The following is a 20,487-nucleotide window of genomic DNA, read 5'->3' on the forward strand; positions in this document are numbered from 1 at the left end:
TGCTAAAAAAGAAGTTACTTAATACATCTTACAAATCTATGTAATGTGATTTTTTTTATTACCTTTTAATTATATTTCTGGGAAGATAAATACAAAGTTTCTTTTAAAAATTTAGTGATGTGCTTCTAATGATTTTTATTATTAGATCCAGTTATTTACCTTCTTAATCAAAATTACAGTGCTCGATGGTAGGGGCTGGACAGATGATGGTCAAAAGATATGGAGCCTGAAAGGGGAGAAATATGACAGATTGTTTTGAGCTATATTGCACAGCATGATAAATACAGTATTATAGTAGGTATTACACATTTCAAAATTGCTAAGAGTAAGTTTCAAATTTCTGATCACAAAAAATGTTAAGTATTGAGGCAATGGATATTAATTATTTCACATTATTCTCATAAATTATAACATTGCTTTTTACCCCATAAATATATACAATTATAAATTGCCAACTTACAATAAATAATAAAAGTTGTGTCTAGATGTGTTCCTGGTGAGAAAAAAGTCCCTCAAGGAGCATTATCTGTATTCTTAATTATATTCTTGTTGAAAATGGAAATCTGTTTCATATGTGTTTATAAAAATCACAAATATTTGAAGAAACTGCATAGCAGTATACTAGAAAAGTTATTTGTTTACCATAGAAATTAATTACTAGTATTCAGAAAATTCTGTCCTTGTTTTATAACAATAGACCACTTAGCTTTCGTGATCTCCTTTGTTTCATAATAATCTAAATGAATTTATTTAGATAAGCTCATAAATCTACTTAAATCCTAAAATGTTCTTATAAAATATGCATTGAGTATGTGTTAGGAGCAGGAGAGTATAAGAAATAGAAAAATTCAGAATGTTAAAATAACCATTTCATTTTAGGTACTTCAGTTAGTACTGTATTCATCCAAGAATAAACAAAATAATATTAGCTAATTGCTAAATTAAAGTTTAATCAGTCAGTTTGTTAAGTATTTTGCTGCACCATAATCATTATTTTGCTAGAATATTTAAATACTACACTCTTAGGATTATAAAAAAGGAAAAAAAGACCCTCAGAAGCTATATGTTAATTCCTATTCCCCTGAAAAGATGTTTCCCTTTTCTAAGAAATATATCCCATTTTTAAAAGGAAAATCCTCCTAAGTATTCTCAAATTTTCTCAGTTGGAAAAATAAAAGTATAAATTTTCTTGTTGGCTTCTATTTATTTGAGGAAACAAAAGGGGTTGTATATTTTCATGTGATATGACCTTAATATATGCCAAAAGACTACAATTTTTTTTTTTTTTTTTTTGTAGAGACAGAGTCTCACTTTATCGTCCTCTGTAGAGTGCTGTGGTGTCACACTGCTCACAGCAACCTCCAACTCCTTGGCTTAGGCGATTCTCTTGCCTTGGCCTCCTGAGTAGCTAGGACTATAGGTGCCTGCCACAATGCCCGGCTATTTTTTTATTGAAGTTCAGCTGAGCCTGGGGTCTGAACCCACCACCCTCAGCATATGGGGCCAGCGCCCCACCTACTGAGCCACAGGTGTCACCCAAGAGACTATAATTTTAAAATCCTTCATTGTATAAAATTTATGATATGTCCTAAGTATGAAAAATATGACATTTCATATTTATGACTTTTTAACTAGCTTTTTTTTTTTTTAAAGTAAAGTTCTATAATATACTAGTTAGATTTTGTCTTCATAAGCAAACCTCAAGGATGGAAAAGTCACAAAAAGCAAGGTGAAATTCCCTGCTACAAAACATCTTAAAAGAAAAAGCAACAGAAATAGATTTAAGATCAAATGATGCTTGTATACTGTGGTGACTACAGTTAACAGCAGTGCATTAAACATTTGAAAATTGCTAAGAGAGTAGATTTTAAATGTTACCACCATAAAAAAGGTAAGTATGTGAGGTAATGGGTATGTTAGCTCTTTGTAGCCATTCCGCAGTGTGCACATATATCAAAATATGTTCTACACCAGAAATACATTCAGTTTTTGTTAATGAAAAAATAAATAGAAAAGAAAAAAATATATGAGAGGGGGTGAAAAGGTCAGATGACTCTAATTTTCATCTTATACAATTTGCTTTCCTGACTCCTCTATTGTCTGTACAGCTTGAAATTGTACTTTTTAAACTGCCAGTCACAGTGCAGGCTCATTTATTTTTTACACTTAGGTCATTTTTTAACTTACACTTAAAAAAATGTAATTAGTGCAGTTGGTCCTCTGTATCTGTGTGTTTTGCATCATAGATCAAAAATATTCAGAAGTAAAAGGTGATTGTGTCTACACGGAGCATATACAGACTTTATTTTCTTATCTTTATTCTCTAAACAACACAGTGCTTACCTAGCATTTACATTGTATTCGGTATTTTAAGTAACCTAGAGATGACTTAAAGTTACGGAAGGATGTGCATAGGTTATACGCAAATGCTACAGCATTTTATGTAAATGACTTCAGCATCTATAGAATTTGTCATCTGTGGTGGGAGGGGTCCTCTAACCAATCTCCTCCACAAATACCAAAGGATAGCTATATAATATTCCTTTTATTTTTTACTGTTTTGCCCAAATTAATTTCTTTTTTGTCATCTTTATGTTGCAGATACAGAAATCAGTGAATCTGGCATTTCACTGAGGAGTACTGGCTCTGCAACTTCTTTGGCTAGTCAGGGAGAAAGAAGGAGACGAACACTTCCCCAACTTCCAAATGAAGAAAAGTCTCTTGAGAGCTCCAGAGCAAAGATTATAGCACAAAGGTCAGAGATAGGAGAAAAACAAGACACAGAACTTCAGGAGAAAGAAACACCTACGCAGGTATACCAAAAAGATAAGCAAGATACTGACAGAGCCTTGAGTAAAATGAATAGAGCAGTAAATGGTGAGACTCTTAAAACTGGAGATAGTAAAATTTTACTTCTTATAGGCAGCTCTTCTCCTGGAAAGGAGAATAATACAACTGATAAGGAAACTTCTTTGGTAAAGCAAACATTAGCAAAAATCCAGCACCAACAAGAACAAAAGGAGGAGGCCCAGTGGACGCCCACTAAATTGTCTTCCAAAAATGTTTCAGGTCAGTCAGATAAATGTAGGGAGGAATCTTTTAAGCAAGAGTCACAATCTCAAGAAAAAATTCCAGGACATCCTACTAGCAAAGGAGAAAGGGTTATACAGAACGAGAGCAAGAGAAGAAAAGCTGAAGAAATTCTGAAAAATCAGACTTCAAAGGGAGGAGACAAGAAAGAATCTTCCAAGTCATTAGTGCGACAAGGGAGCTTCACTATAGAAAAACCTAGCCCAAACATACCCATAGAACTTATTCCCCATATAAATAAAGAGACATCTTCCACTCCCCCTTCTTTAACATTAACAGCTGCAAGTAGAATACGGGAAAGAAGTGAGTCCTTGGATACTGATTCTAGTATGGATACAACCCTTATTCTAAAAGATACTGAAGCAGTAATGGCTTTTCTAGAAGCTAAACTGCGTGAAGACAATAAAACTGATGAAGGCCCAGATACTCCTAGTTATAACAGAGACAATTCTATTTCACCAGAATCTGATGTTGATACAGCTAGTACAATCAGTCTGGTTACTGGAGAGACTGAAAGAAAATCAACCCAAAAGCGAAAGAGTTTCACTAGCCTCTATAAGGATAGGTGTTCCACAGGTTCTCCTTCCAAAGATGCTACAAAATCATCTTCAGGTGCTAGGGAAAAAATTGAAAAGAAAACAAAAAGTCGTTCCACAGATGTAGGTTCAAGAGCAGATGGTCGTAAGTTTGTACAATCCAGTGGGAGAATGAGACAGCCCTCATTAGACTTAACAGATGATGACCAAACCTCTAGTGTACCTCATTCTGCTATTTCTGATATTATGTCATCTGATCAGGAAAATTATTCTTGTAAATCTCATGGAAGGACTCCACTTACCTCAACTGATGAGCACGTACATTCCAAGCTGGAAGGAAGTAAAGTAACAAAATCCAAGACTTCTCCTGTAGCATCCAGTTCATCCAGTAAATCAACCACTCTTCCAAGGCCACGGCCCACCAGGACTTCCCTTTTGCGCAGAGCACGGCTTGGTGAAGCTTCAGACAGTGAACTTGCTGATGCTGACAAAGCATCTGTTGCTTCCGAAGTATCTACAACAAGTTCTACATCAAAACCCCCTACAGGAAGGCGTAACATCTCTAGGATTGATTTATTGGCACAACCTCGGAGAACAAGACTTGGCTCTCTGTCAGCTCGTAGTGACTCTGAAGCAACGATATCTAGAAGTAGTGCCTCTTCACGTACTGCAGAAGCCATCATTAGAAGTGGAGCCAGATTAGTACCATCAGATAAATTTTCTCCTAGAATCAGAGCTAACAGTATCTCTCGCCTGTCAGACTCCAAGGTCAAAAGTATGACCTCAGCTCATGGCTCTCCTTCAGGTAAATTGGATCCAGATTTTTGTTAACATTAGCTTCTTCTATGTTTGGAGGCTCCTTTCTTAAAAAATTAAATTTATAGTTTTATCTTGCCAAAATATTCAAAAGAAAGGTTATGTTACAGAATAGGGGATTTTTCCTATGAAAATAATTTTATTTAGGTATAACGGAAAAATTCAGTAGTTGCACACTTTCCCTTAAAGTCCTGGGACAAAATAGTGGTTTCAAAATTAGAAATGTATGGAACTGATTTAAGAGTTTTAATTTTACAATTGGTGGTATATCTGGATTTGTGTGTCAAAATTTGATTAGAAATTACCTGGTTTAAATAATCAGAATTAACGCCACGCTTCTAAAAGCATGTATTTCACCTTTCTGAGTATCCTCAGGTAATTCCAAGTCCTTAGGAACTTGATGGCAGGCAATGCCCTTTATTACTCCTTTTAGAGATAAATGGAGTAATTGATATTTTACTTTTTCCCCCTCCCACTTATTTTGAAATGTCTCATACTTAACACTTTTTTAAAGTTAAGTTTATTCATGGTTGGAGCAGGTGAAAACTAACCCTTTATTTCAGTGGAAGAAGATGGTTTCATGAAGCAATCCTAAGTACATATGGGCCAAACTGGGCTGTAGACATTTAACTGATTATGAGCAACATCTGTCAAAGTGCTGTTATATTATTTAACTGTAGTATTAGATATGATTGAATGTAACTGTAAAAGCTACTAATCCCCAACAGAATATAACTACTTTCAGCATATTTGTCTGTTTAAGTAGTTCATCTTCAGAGCTTAAGCCATTGAGAATACATGTGTGATCAAGGAGTAATGAGGTGGCTAGTTGTGTGTATCCTGTAAGCATGCTCTCATTACCTCATAATCAGCTTCAAGTATGGGCGTGGCCACAAGGGTCAGTGGGAGAAACCAGCTGTTAGAAAACTTGAAGATCTGTGATTATTGTCAGTCAAGAGGACTCTAAGTGAGCCCCAAGTCTTCAGTTAAGTGTGGAGGGGAAGTTGTTGTGCATTCTCATCTTTTTATTTTTGGTTGGTTAACATCTACCACACTATATCCTACAAGACTCCAAACTAACGGTACTTTGTGCATGTTATTTTTTTCACTTTTTTTGCTTCCTCTTTTCATTACTCCTTTCCTCTGCTCCATCCACCTATTCATTTCTCTCTCTACTGGTTAGTGGGTTTGGAAATGACAGTCATAGTCTGTGGTAGGAGTGGATATGAGCTAAAGCTAGCTAATATATAATTATGGTTCCAAAAAGAACCCATGGCTTTTCCTTATTACTTCAGTCTCCATTTCCATAGTTCGAGCTTTGGTTGGTGATTTATGCATTTGTTGCCAAATATTTTAAAACTACTATCTTTTGGTTTGTGTTTGCCCAGTGTTATTGGTCAGTTGTTTCTTATGGCTCTACCTCTTCCATTCACATTTCATTTGTGCTGCATTTCCTGATAAAATCTCTGCTGCCACACTGCTTGTTTTATCACCTCACCTTCATTTAAGCACATGAAGTTAATGAAGTATTCTCCTTAACATAAGTTGTATGTTACCAGGTAGCATGGGGCAGCTCTTCTGTGCTGGTTGACTGGCTCTTAACACATGATCTGGTTTTATTCGTCAGAGTTTATCATGAGGGACTTGTTTGAGATACAAGCCAAATATGATTACTTTAGCAAATCTAAGAAACAACATAAAAAATAAGATTTTATATATATATATAATAGTAAATTTTTTTTTCTTCTGTGATTACTGAACTTGATAAACATTCAGTTTTCTATGTCCAGAAAGAACCTTTGTGGTCCATATACACAATGGAATATTACATAAAAAGAGTGAAATCCTGCCATTTGCAACAGCATGGATGGCACTAGAGAACATTATGTTAAGTGAAATAAGCCAAGCACACAAAGAGAAATCTCATATGTGGGAGCTAAATATTTAAAATAATTGATCTCATGGAGACAGAGTAGAATATGGTTACCAGAGGCTGGAAAGGGAAGGGGAGGGAGAGATAAAGTAGGGATATTTACTGGTTTAAAAAATAGAGTTAGATATGCTAGACAGAATGAACAGTATTTTGATAGCACAACAAAATGACTGTAACCTTCACAATAAGGTAGGGTATACTTTAAAATAACTAAAAGAGTGGAATTAGAATGTTCTTAACACAGAAGAATTGATAAATGCCTGGGATGATAGATACCCTAGCTAGTCTGATTTGATCACATTGTCTGCCTATATCAAAACATCACATGTACCTTATAAAGATATACAACTATTATGTACTTACAATAATTAAAATTTTTTTTAAATCCCACAAATAGATTTTACAAATTCTAAAAAAAGAAAAGAAAAGACAAAAGAATCTTGAATTGTTTAATGAAATTCCCCAGGGCAAATTGAGGTCATGATTTTGGCCTTCTTCATATTTACTAGTATTAATTAAAATAATTAGAATCATGTAATTTAAGAGCTAATAAAGAACTGAGACCAGCAGATGAAATAGCCTGCTGTGGTCACAGAGGTATGGCAGGGGCAGCATGTGAATCCAAGCCCTTTAACTCCTTGCCTGTGGCTTCCCTCCCATATTTATGCTAGCTCCAGGAAATAGTCTTGAGTGTTTGCTTATATGCAAGCTTCTAGAAGACAGCCAGAATCTTTTGAATTATTATTAGGAGTTTATACTAGGTCAATATATAATTTAAAAATTTTGGTTTACTAAAATGCTTGCAATTCTGGTATTTTACCTAGTTCATATTTTCTTTTCCACTTTATGGGCCTTCTAGGATTGTATATTCAGATTATGTCAGGGTACCTACCCATTTGATGGTACTATATCTTATCTAGAAGGACAATGGCAAGAATCTTTCAGTCATTGGGAACACACTACATACAGTAGTTATGGAGAAGGTAGTAAAAACAACCAACATACCTGTTTGATCTTGCTAATTGAGATGTCTTTGATACTGTGACATTTCTATTTGAGATAATTGTATTATCTTGAACAGAAAAATTTTAAAGTCTCATGAAATATGATTTAAAAGAATCTGAAGTCATACTGTTGAGGGCTGCTGCTATGTGCAGTGTAAACTTGAAAGATCTTGGAAATACACCTAGCGCCTCTGATACTGACCAAATTGGCACATGTGAAAATAATTCTGTAATGTTTCAGAGACATGTTTTATACTATGTCTTTAAAAAGTTTTAAAGCAAATCTGTATGATAAAAAGAAAAGAGTGGATACCTCTGATTTAGCAACACTAGGGTAAAAGTTCTTTTATGCTCCTCTGATGTAATTTGCTTCTAAAAGTTTAAATAGTTTTTTTCCCCCCAAATTTCTTCAGTAATTCTTCAGTATCTAGTTGTATTTGAAATATCCAGATTTATCTTGGTACGATACTTTTAAAATTAAGGGCCCCAAATTGTTAAAATAATTTGCTTCTGAAAGTTTAAATAGTTTTTTTCACCCAAAATTTCTTCAGTAATTCTTCAGTATCTAGTTGTAATTGAAATATCCAGATTTATTTTGATAAGACACTTTTAAAATTAAGGGCCCCAAATTATTAAAATAATTGGTTTTCATTGTATGTTAAGTGCCCATTTTAGAAAATATCAATATATGTAGAATTTTTTTAGACTATTTGCCTTCCCTTTTTTATTCTACTTCTCAAAATTTATAGATAGTAGAAATTGACTGTTGGGCATGCATTGTTTGAGTTAATTCTTCCTCTAGGTCAAAGGCCAAAACAGTACTGTCAGGAATTTTTCCATGAATGATCTTATTACTGCATGCTCCTAAGTATACATGCAAAACGTTTGTGGTTTCATTTCCCCCTAAAATATTCCTATGTAGTAGGAAGATGCAATGTGTGTTTGCTGAAATGTGTTTGCTAAATCTGTAGCTGCACGTTTTAATGCCAAGAAAGGAATCAGAGCATTCACAAAATCAAGATACTAATAACTCTTTTCTTCCTTTCTAATTCTGTAGACATCATGAATGATAGTATGTTTTTATAAAGTGACATAGTGGTTTATTACTTCCACAAGAGGGAGTGTTGCACATTTTATAGCAAGAATAAATTTTTTAATTACAGTTGTAATTAAAATAAGTTTCAGGTGACCTACAATATTAATTATGCCTATCTTGACTTTCTCTCATTTTTTAATGTCTGTACTATTTAGCATTTTGCTAATCATTAGAGATTGGCATTTCTGTCAGCTTCAATACAAATTTTCAATTGAATGATTTATCATTAAATGCTTTTGTAATATTGATCTTTCAAATAAGTCTAATTACATAAAATCAAATTTATTTTTATATATTATTACCTAAGAAGAATAAAATTTTAAGAGAAAGAAGCAAAATTTTTCTTCAACACGAGTTAGAAATCAAAAAGCCATCATTCCATGAGAAATTGAGGATGTCTTTTTTTAAAAAACTTAGTCTTATGAAAAATATTTTCAAGGGCAGCACCTGTGGTTCAAAGGAGTGAGGTGTTGGCCCCATATGCCAGAGGCGTTGGGTTCAAACCTAGCCCCAGCCAAAAACTGCAAAAAAAAACTTCAAAAAAAAATATTTTTTTAAAACAGGCTTTTCTAACATTTAATTGTAAAGCACTTGGAATAGCAAAGAATGAGTTTGAACTCTGGTAGTCAGTAGACCTGCCTTACACTTTAAACGAAGCAAGACCTCTCTGGGCCTCTTTCTTTGTAAATTGAAGAATTTAGAATAATGTCTAAAGTCATTCTGTTCTAAAATCCTATGAAATAAGTAGGTTTGAGGGAAGGTTAAAAACTTTCTAACTTGATGTTTCTTCTGTGTTACTTAGCAGATTTTAGGGCATTTTTTTTCCAGATGAAATGTATAGCTGCTGTAATTTGGAAGCGAAGGTTAAGAAAGCAAAAAATGTTAAAAAGAAATTCTGTGAGAAGTAACAGTTACAGGTCCTAGCCTAGGACTTTTCCCAGCCCCCTTTTTACTGCTAGTCATCGTTTCTCTGAGTCTGAACTCTGGTCTTTGCTGTTGCACAGGATAATGGTGTCTAGAGGTAACTTGAAAGAATTCTGAACTTGACCCATCTATGCAGTTTCGGGTCAGGCTTCTGTTAAAGAGTGAGAAAAACTCATAGCAATCATGGCAATTGATAGGAGGAGCTGAAGTTTTATCACTTTAAACACCAAATACACTCATGCCTTTTAGTAAGTTTGAGAAAAGCAAATGATTCATCTCTAGAAATTCTTTTATTTATTCAAAAATATTTATTAAATGTTTGCTAGCCACACACTCTCCTGAGTGTTAGGTATATTTAAGTGTATTAGACAGACGTGTTTCCTGCCTTTGTGAAGTTTATCATGAATTAGTCTTATCTGCCTGTTTTATTACCTCTATTTATGCTTCACAAATTATTTATATGTTTGATTCTCATATTTACAGTAGTAAAGTGTCTGCATTAATGTTTTCTGATTTTTAAATGTGTCAGTTATATCATTCTTTAAATGTTTTTACTAACCATAAATAAGAAAGTGATTGCCACTTTCTTTAATGTAACTATTCACAGTATCTCCTGTACCTTAAATGTCAATGGTTGTGAAAACGGCTTGTAGAGTTTTGCTCTTTGTCTATTTTCACCATATGCTTTCAGTGTCAAAGCAGCAGAGAGTTGTACTGAGGATGCTTTGTTGTGTTTTTTACTATGTAAAAAGATTTTTTCCAACCATAGCATTACAGGATGTTGAATGACAGAGGTAATGTTTTTTTTTTTTTTTCTGCCATAAAGGCATAATTTCCACAGATGGAATTATGCTCATCTATATGTTGGGAAAAGAGGGATTTTACCATCTCCATGTTGAAAGTCCATGTGGCATGAGGAAATCTTTTCCCTTGTTTTTATTTTTGTTGTTGTTGATGTCGTTGCTGTCATTTTAAAAAAAAAATCCATATTTTCACTCAAATGAGAAATATTTGCAGTTGAAAATACCAAGTTAAGCATTTATGAATAGAGCTTGCTTAGTTGTTTATCATTAGTGAAATTTCTCATCTGAATGTTTATTTACCATACTGCAGAGAACATGGTCTTTTGATTGTTTTTAATTCATTGTTTTAATTCACCAAAGTGTAATGTTTCTATCTTTAAGGAGCAGTAGACTTATGGTTTTGTGAGGTATGTGTATGTCAGTTATAAAAATTGTGCTGTGTGTACACTCTCCATGGTGTTTTTGAAGTCATGTTTTTTTTTGCCTCCTTTAAATGATAACATAATAATTCTTTTTTTAATAATTAAACTAATTTAGTAAATTCAAGATGGAGGCGCTTTCCTACTGATTATGCTTCCACCTCAGAAGATGAATTTGGATCAAACCGTAATTCCCCTAAACATACCCGTCTACGTACTTCTCCAGCCCTGAAAACCACCCGCATGCAGAGCTCTGGATCAGCAATGCCTTCTAGTTCTTCATTCAAGCACCGGATTAAAGAGCAGGAAGATTACATCCGAGACTGGACTGCTCATCGAGAAGAGATAGCCAGGTTGGTTTTCAGGAGTTATTTTTAGGTATTGACAATTTCTGTGAACATTTCAACTTGGTAACAGAGTTCAGCTTTTATTTTATCTATAGTAATAAAGAACTGAAATCCACAGTGAATTCAGTTTCATCAGCAGTACTACTTTCCATCGAACTTTCTCCTTTTTTATTTTGTTTTTAATGCCAGTTGCTACTAATATATTTTAGAATTAGTTTATTTTGGTCTTTTCCCTCTTCCTTCTTCTCTTTTTAAAACTAGTAGAGATGCTGATTAGTAAGTATAACTTTTGGAAGGGAGTCAGTATCAGACTTACATAATTAAGAATTTTGCAGGCAGGTTAGTGATTACTCTTCTTTAGAGATATGTTGCTAATGTTCTCTGCAGAGACTTAGAGTAGTCAGATTTTCAGTTATACTTACGTGTACTTTTTACAGTTAGTTCAACTCGTAAATCCAAATATTATTTTTAATATTAGATAAATCTGTTTATTATAACCTAGATTATCTACAAAAAATAAAATTCACGCTGCAGGTGTGTTTTTTTAATAACACTTGAGGTTGAACATTGAAGAAATAATATATTCAGACACTGCAGTAGTTAAGGTATAAGTTTTTTTAAAGTCAGTAAGATATTACATTCTACTATAGTATGCCATTTATATTAAGATGCTATAGTAAAGTATAAGTTTTTTTAAATTTGGCAAGATAGTATATTTAGTATATCATATGTTACCAAATTATTTTCACTGTATGTACCCACCGAGGGGTCCAACTGTGGCCCACAACTGATTGTAAAGGCTTATCTAAGAGTTGTCTTGGCCTACACATTAAATACACAAACTGATAAGCAAAAAAAGGTCTATGCATAATTTTTGTGATATCCACCACCACAGATAAGCATTCATAGCTAGCCACAGGCTGTAGTTGAACACCCCTGCTAGTAAACTTCTTTTCTTAAGACCATGATCTTCAAGTTTAATACTTGACAACATTATCAAAGAGTTCATATATAATAGTTCATACATGCTTTAAAAACAACAAACTTTCACCAAAGTTAATGATATTCATTTTTTTCTTTATTTTATTAACATCTGGCTAATTTGTTTAATGTAATGTTTATTTCTTTTGTTTTTAATGACTATTTGCTTGTCATTGCTTTTAGTCTTGGAGGACATGTTCTTCTAATTTCATTGTGCTGCTTAAAACATTTGTTTTACCATACAAGTAGCTTTTATGGGTGTAATTATTGAATCATTTTAAGACAGTTGTTAGAGGAAGGGTATATGTGTGCTGGGGATTCCATGAGTCATTATGGGTCCACAAAATGCTTTTAGTGAGAGAATCTTAGCACAATTTTTTTTTTCTTCTGGACATCCCTGGCAACAGTAGGTCATGCTCTTGTGTTATCAATTTTTTCACTTCCCATGGAGAAGATATCCAGCTACACAAGATCAAGTGGGGTCTGGGGAAAGTAAGATGTCTGTTTGCCTCCTCTCAATAGCCTCCCATGTTAAACTCTCTCTACCCGAAACTAGAAAGACTGAAAACCTTGTTCTGAGTCAAATCCGATTCCATTCCCCAAATAGAGTTATAGTGCAAAGGAAGAGGGAGTAGGGTCTGTGCATTATATTTTCACTTGGTTCCATCTTGTCATGTGCACTGCATTACTATTACCTATCTATATTTTATTATCGGTAGCAGTATTCTGAGGCCAGGCTATTTAACTTTTAATAATTTTCATGCCTATTTCCCCTAGTTAGTCAGTAGCATTGTGCTAATAAAGCTTGCCTTTGGGATTTTAAGTTTTCAAGGTATACTTTTCAGGGTATATTTTTTCATGTGGCAGCAAAAAAGGATGAGGAAGGAAAGAGAGGAACAGGAAAGGAAAGGAAGTTATTATTGATATTTAATATTCTTACTGGCAATGATGAGTTTGCTTAAAGTGAGAAAATTTGTTTTCAGGTGTCTGAATCACAAACTAAATATAATGAAAAATAATTGTATTTCTTTAAATGAGCTACTGCTGTCACTTAATGAAAATTCATGCCAAGAGCAGTATTTATTGAAAAGTAGTAGATAAAGAGAGTTTTATTTTTAAAATAGTGAGTTTTAACTTATAACGAATAAGTTTTATGCTTACTCTTTTTGTTTAGAATTTAGGACTGTTTCACTTAACAGTACTTTCTTAGTCTATACATAGTAATTACTTACTTGTGTTTAAATTTAAAGCACAAAAACAAGATCCAACTGGAATATAAAGTGTATAAGCCAAGTACGGTATATTTGGTCTTTCAATTTGAAGAAAGAACTCTTCTTTCAGGTTTCTCTTGGTGTGTGTCCTTTGTTAGCTCCTGCCTCAGTTTCTCTACTTTCATCTAATAAGAACTTGAGAGATTATATTTTATAATATGTAGATTATTTTACAATCTACAATTTTATAAATATTAGACAGGGCTACAATACACTATTACAGATAACCAAGTAAAATACATCTAACCTGAAAATTATCCTGGGATATTATACATGTATGCAGGCATACCTCATATATAAGTTTGGTTCCAGACCACTGCAATAAAGCAAATATTGTAAGAAAGCAAGTCACTCAAATTTTTTTGTTTACTAATGAAGTTTGCTGTTTTGAGTCTTCCTTTCACAAAGGAGAAGACCATGTGATGCTGAACTTTCAAAATTGGGGTCATTCTTCTCATACCCTGCCACTGCTTTATTAACTGGCCTTATATAATAATTCTAAATCATTTGTTGTCATTTTATCAGTGGTCACAGCCCCTTCACCAAGAGTAGATTCCATCTCAAGAAACCACTTTCCTTTCTCGTCTGTAAGAAGTAACTCCTCATCCATTAGTATTTTATCATAAGCTGGCAGCCATTTAGTCACATCTTCACATCCCACTTCTAACTTTAGCTCTCTTGCTATTTCCATCACATCTGCAGTTGCTTCTTCCATTGAAAGTTTGAACACCTCCAACTCATCCATGACAGCTGGAATCAACTTCTTCCAAACTTCCATTAATGTTGGTATTTTTACCTAATCCAGTGAATCACAGATTTTCTTAATGGGATCTAGAATGGTGAATCCTTTCCAGAAGGCTTTCAATTGACTTTACCCAGATTCATCAGAGGAATCACTATTTAAAGAAGCTATAGCCTTATAAAACTATTTCTTAAATAATATAAAATTTAAAAGTCAAAATTACTCCTTGATCATGGGTTGCAGAATGGATGTTACATTAGCAGGCATAAAAACATCAGTCACCTTGTACATCTCCATCAGAGCGCTTTAGTGACCAGGTGCATTCAGTAAGCAGTAATATTTTGAAAGGAACCTTTTTTTCTGAACAGCATGTCTCCACAGTTGGCTTCATGAATAAACTATGTTTTGGTGCTGTCTTCCAGGCTTTACTTTTCCACTTACAGAGCTTAAGCAAAATAGATTGGCATAATTCTTAAGGGCCCTGGGAATTTTATAATGGTCAGTAAGCATTGGCTTCCAACTTAAAGTCATCAGCTTTATTAGACCCTAAGGAGAGAGTCAGCCTGACTTCTCCCCTATATCTACGAAAGTCCTAGATGACATGTTCTTTCAATATAAGGCTGTTTTGTCTACATTTAAAATCTAGTGTTTAATTTAGCCACCTTCATCAATTACTTTAGATCACCAAGGTAACTTGCTGCAGCTTCTATATTATTACTGCTTCATCTTACACTTTTATGTTATGAAGAGAACTTATTTCCTTAAACCTCATGAACAAACTTCTGTAAACTTTTCCTCTGCAGCTTCTTCACCTCTCTCAGCCTTCATAGAATTAAAGAAAGGCCCTCCCTCTGGATTAGGCTTTGGCTTAAGGGAAGGTAGTGGCTGGTTTTATCTTCTAGCAAGACCACTAAAACTTTCTTCCTATCAGCAATAGGTTCTACTGCTACCTTATTGATCATTCATGGGTTCGCTGAAGTAGCTTTGCATTTACTACAAGAACATTTCCTCTGCATTGACAACTTGGCTAACCACTAGGGGCAAGAGCCCTAATAGTCTGTCTTGGCTTTTCAACATACCTTTCTCTTTAATCTTAATCATTTCTAATTTGTGATTTAAAGTAAGAGACGTGTGACTCTTTCTTCCACTTGAATAGTTAAGAGGCCATTGTTAAGATTTATATTATAATTTCCCTAGTTATAATATTATTGTGTTTCAGGGAATAGTGAGGTGCTGGGGTAGGAGAGGAATAAAGGAACAGTTGGTCAGTGGAGCAGTCAGAACACAACATTTAGGATTAAGTTGTTCATTTTATGTGGGTGTGATTTGTGATAACTCAAAACAATTATATTAGTAACATCAAAGATCACTGGTCACAGATTACTGTAATAGTAATTAAAAAGTTAGGACTATTATGAGAATCACCATAATGTGATACAGAGACAAAAAATAAAGATACACTGTTGGAAAAATGGCCCTGGTTGATGTGCTTGATGCAGGGTTGCCACATACCTTTAATTTATAAAAAATGTATATCTGCAAAGCACAATGAAATGTGCTTATAATTCCTTTGGAATCAAAGGCACTTAAAAATATTTTACTATTTTAGATTCGTTATTATAGATGCCATTATTAAATCATTTTTGGAGGAAGAGAATTCTAATTAAAATATTTTATTTCAAAGGGTAATATATTCAGTTTATTACACAAAAGAATTAAAGGGAACTTAGTATAATATTTTGTCCTCATGTCGGCTGAAAGTATTATTTCCAAAGATAGTGTCCTATTTCTATATACATGTTTGCAGTCCTGTTTTCAGTCAAGTTTACTTATGCATAATCTTTTTATATAGGTGAGGTCTGGACAATTAAGTGTATGAACTTGCCACATGTGTTTATATTGGCAGCACTGTACAAACAGCTCAGTAAGGTTATGTAATCTTGGAATATCAGTATCTCATTGCTATGTTTGTGTGGACATGTGCTGGTGTCTTTCTGAGTAGTGTTCATTGTTGCGTATTTTTGTGTACTATTGTGAGAATGTCAGAAGTTGAATTAGAGCAGTGAACAAACACTAAATTTCTTGTTAAACTAGGCAAGAGTGGATGTGAAATCAGAGACATGTTAGTGCAAATTTGTGGGGATAGCTGTGAAAAAAATGGCAGTGTACAAATAGAACATTTCTCTAAGGGGAGAAAAGCTGAGGAAGAAAGGTTGGAACAGCCAGTAGCTAGCAGAACTGATGAAAACTTTGCAAAAATTCATTGACTTGTACATCAGAATCATTGGCTAACTGTGAGAAACATAGCAGACCAAGTAAACATCGATAGAAAAAGATGAAAATCTTAACTGAAAATCTTGGCATGAAAAAGGTATGGGCAAAAATGGCTCCAAAGGAGCTCACTGATAAGCAAAAGCAAAAGAAAATCACAGTTTACCAAGAGGCAAGATAGTGTTTTGGACTGTGTTATCACTGCTGATGAAACATGGGTGTACCAATACAACCCTGAAAAGTTACAATGGCAGTCAGCCAATTTTCCACTACCAAAATGTTCCTTTGGTCCAAATGAAGAGTCAAAATGATGTTGCTAATCTTTTTTCTTAATATGAGAGAGATTGTTCGTTATGAGCTTGTACTAACTGGGCAAACAGTGAACCAAATTTACTGTTGGATAGTGTTGAAAAGGCTACATGAGAAAGTTAGATGAAAACAACCTGAACTTTTCACCAACAACTCATGGGTCTTGCTTTAGGACAATGCACCAGCTCACATGGCAATGTCTGTGAGGGAGTTTTTAGCCAGTAAACAAATAACTATATTAGAACACCCTCCCAGCTCGGCGCCTGTGGCTCAAGCCACTAAGGCACCAGCCACATACACCTAAGGTGGCGGGTTCGAATCCCCAGCTCGGCCCCGCCAAACAAAAATGATAGCTGCAACTAAAAAATGGCCAGGCATTGTGGCGGGTGCCTGTAGTCCCAGCTACTTGGGAGGCTGAGGCAGGAGACTCGCTTGAGCCCAGGAGTTGGAGGTTGCTGTGAGCGTGATGCCATGGCACTCTACCCAGGGGGATAGCTTGAGGCTCTGTCTCAAAAAAAAAAAAAAGAACACCCTCCCTACTCACCTGATCTGGCTCCCGATGACTTTTTTCATTACACAAAGATAAAGGAAATATCAAAAGGCAGGCATTTTGGTGACATTCAGGATATCCTAGCCATAACTTAGAAGCGTGGACTGGGTGCTGGTATCTGTGTGTAGGTTTCCAATGAGAGTACTTTGAAAGTGACCATGGTGATATTCAGCAATGAGTTACATAGTATGTTTTCTAGGATCAGTTCATGAACTTAACAGTCACACTTCTGTATTATATCTACATATAGTCCTTTCAACTAAACAAATAAATACTGACACTAAGGTTCTTATAGGATAGCCATGTAAAAAACTCTAGCAGACAGTCAAGGCTCTAAAACATAGTTGTTGAGAAGCATCAACAACTAAAGAGTGGTTTCTGGTATGTGTTCTTCAGGGCCACCTAGTGTCAAGGGCTTTTTCTTTTCCTCCTTTTTGTTGCTGAGGCTGTTGTTTTGGGGTTTGGGGGAGGTTGTTGTTCTTTAGGAATATTTGGGGGTTTTGTTTATTTGTTTTGTTTTTGTTTGGTTGGTTGTATTCTTAATTTTCATCTGTACTTTCTTCACCTTGGTTGGGATTTTTTTCTTTATTTATTTTTACTTTCTTTGCTGAAAGCTGGGAGTCCTGGCATTAGTCTGGCTGGTAGGTCACAAGCTCAAGGTCCAGGGCATCCTTCTAGTTTAGGCCTTTGGAAAGTCAGTACTGGCAGGTCTCCATTGTGACATACTACTGAATTTCTCTTCTTTTTTTTTTCTTTTCTCTTTCAATAATGGGCAGAATTGGGGTCTTGCTTTTGCCCAGACTAATAAGGAGCTCCCACCCCAGCACCCCAAAGTCCTGGAGTTGCAGATGTGGCCATAGCACCCTGCCAAACAACGCCATTTCTCCTGTCACTCTCTGTCTTTCATCTCTCCTTTTCTCTAGTTCTCTTCTTTCAACTCCATTTTATTGTTTGTTTGTTTTCTCTTTCTTTCTTTTTGTCTTCTTTCTTACTGCTCATTCTTTACCCTTCTCTTCCTTTTGACCTTATATCAAGATGCCACTTCAATATCAAGATCTGAGACAAAACAATTCAAAGCAAATGAAGCAGTGAGAAGGAAAAAGTAGGGGAAGGAAATGAACAAGAAGAAAACACACATGAGGAGAAACCAACAGAAAAATTGTAGCAACATGAAAAACTAAAATAGAGAAACCCACCCTACCCTCCACCCTAGGGACCAGGAAACAGATACTACAGAGAACTCCACCTATAAAAAATTAATGGAAGTAACAGAAAGGTAACTTAAAATGTGGATGGTAAAAGCAATAAAAGGGATTAACAAAAAAGTAGAAAAATGGAACCAAAAATGGATAAAGATATGAAGAATGTAGAAAGCTCTATGACAGAGCTTAAGGAATTAAAGGAATCAATCTGGGAACTTAAATATCCAGTAGAAAGTATCAATAACAGATTAGATCATGCAGAAGAAAAGATCTCAGAGCTAGAGGATAAAATTCATAAGCTAACCCAGGTAGTTAAAAGAAGCAGGAAAGGAGAGAGAGAGAGAGAGAGAAAGAAAGCAGGAAATTTACTCAGAGAATTATGAAACTTCAAGAAAGGTTCAAATATATGAATTATAGGGAATCCTGAAGGGGAAGAAGAACATCACAAAGGAATGGAAGCCCTGGAAGATGTCATAAATGAAATCATCCCCAAATTTCACTAAAGATTCCAAAACTCTCCTTTTAGAGGGATAGCCAACCCTCAGTCATCTCAACACATACAGACTATCTACAGCACACTGTATTGAACCTGCTCAAAGTCAAGCAGCCAGGAGAAAGCACCAACTAACCTGTAGGGGAGACAGCAGACTTCTCAATTGAAACTTTTCAAACCAGAAAAGAATGGTCATCTATCTTTAACTTTCTTACACAAAACAATTTTCAGCCCAGAAAGAATTCTGTATCCTCCTAAACTAAGCTTCACAATTGATGGAGAAATCAGATATTTTGCTGATATGCAAACATTGAGGAAATTCACCACATCAAGACTAACTTTAGAATTAAATACTTAGACCTATTCTCAACACTGACCATCACAATGGATGGTCAAAAATATATCCAGAAACTAAAGGACAAAACCTCATTTCCCCAGTGGCTCAAAGGATAAAACTAAGCAATGGACTTTCACAAGATACAATGAATAACTCCACCACACTTAGCAATTCTCTCAATAAATATTAGTGGCTTGAATTCCCCCCCTGAAGAGGCATAGGATGGTTGATTGCATAATAAGGCACAAGCCATCTATATACTTTCTCCAGGAGACACACTTAAACCTGAAAGATAAATCAAGACTTGGGGTAAAGGGATGGAAAACAGTATTTCAGGCAAATGGAAATCAGAAGAAAGGAAAGTCACAATCTTATTTTCAGATACAAGTGGATTTAAAGCAACTAAAGTTAAGAAAGATAAAGATGGTCATTTCATACAAGTCAAGGAAACAATATAACTAGAGGTCATTTAAATTCTAAATATTTATGTCCCCAATTTAAATGCTCCCAAATTTATGAAACAGACCTTGATTGGTTTGAACAATGTGATAATACCATGATAGCTGAGGAGGTTAATACTCCTCTGCCAAAACTGGATAGATCCTCTAAACAGAAACTAAATGAAGATATAAGGGACTTAAATATGACCCTAGAACAATGGGCTTAATAGACAAATACAGAACACACCATCCCAAAGCTAAGGAATATACACTCGTTTCATCAGCATGGAACATATTCTAAAATAGATCATATCCTAGGGTACATATCAAGCCTCAACAAAATTAAAAGAATAAAAATTATAACTAGTATCCTCTCAGGCCACAAGGCAAGAAAGGTGGAACACAACTCCAACAAAAATTGTCACTCCCATACAAAGGCATGGAAATTAAACCTCATGCTGAACAAAAGTTGGGTCAAGGAAGAATTGAAAAAGGAAATTATTAAATTCCTTGAACATAACAACAGTGAAGCAACCAGTTACCAAACCTGTGGGATACTGCAAAAGCAGTCTTAAGAGGGAAATTTATCACATTAGATGCCTACATTGGGAAAACAGAGAACACATTAACAAACTAATGAACCATCTTAAGGAAATGGAAAAGGAAGAACAATCTAATCCCAAACCTAGCAGAAGAAAAGAAATAACCAAAATTAAGTCAGAAATAAATGAAATTGAAAACAAGAAAATCATTTAGAAAATCAACGAAAACAATAATTTGCTTATTCAAAAAAATAAATCAATAAACCATTGGCTAGATTAACTAGAAACAGAAAAGTAAAATCTCTAATGACCTTAATCAGAAATGAAAAAGGGAAAATAACAACAGATACCACAGAGATACAAGAGATCATCTCTGATAAC

The 20,487-nt window shown here is 34.7% G+C and overlaps 1 protein-coding gene across 11 annotated transcripts in view; it reads left to right on the forward strand.

Annotated features, from left to right (window-relative positions):
• CEP170 (centrosomal protein 170) overlaps nt 1-20,487 on the forward strand; it is a 105,491-nt gene that overhangs the window by 56,214 nt on the left and 28,790 nt on the right. For 8 of the 11 annotated variants that reach the window (XM_023518543.1, XM_023518544.1, XM_023518545.1 and 5 more), the window contains 2 exons: nt 2,602-4,431; nt 10,740-10,974. In XM_023518543.1, coding sequence (XP_023374311.1) covers nt 2,602-4,431; nt 10,740-10,974 — 2,065 coding nt within the window. The remainder of the gene's footprint in view (nt 1-2,601; nt 4,432-10,739; nt 10,975-20,487) is intronic. The other 3 variants (XM_023518547.1, XM_023518548.1, XM_023518552.1) reach the window with 1 other exon arrangement.

The sequence above is a fragment of the Otolemur garnettii genome, unplaced genomic scaffold (assembly GCF_000181295.1).
Source record: "Otolemur garnettii isolate 467f Iridium unplaced genomic scaffold, OtoGar3 scaffold00141, whole genome shotgun sequence".
NCBI lineage: Eukaryota > Metazoa > Chordata > Mammalia > Primates > Galagidae > Otolemur > Otolemur garnettii.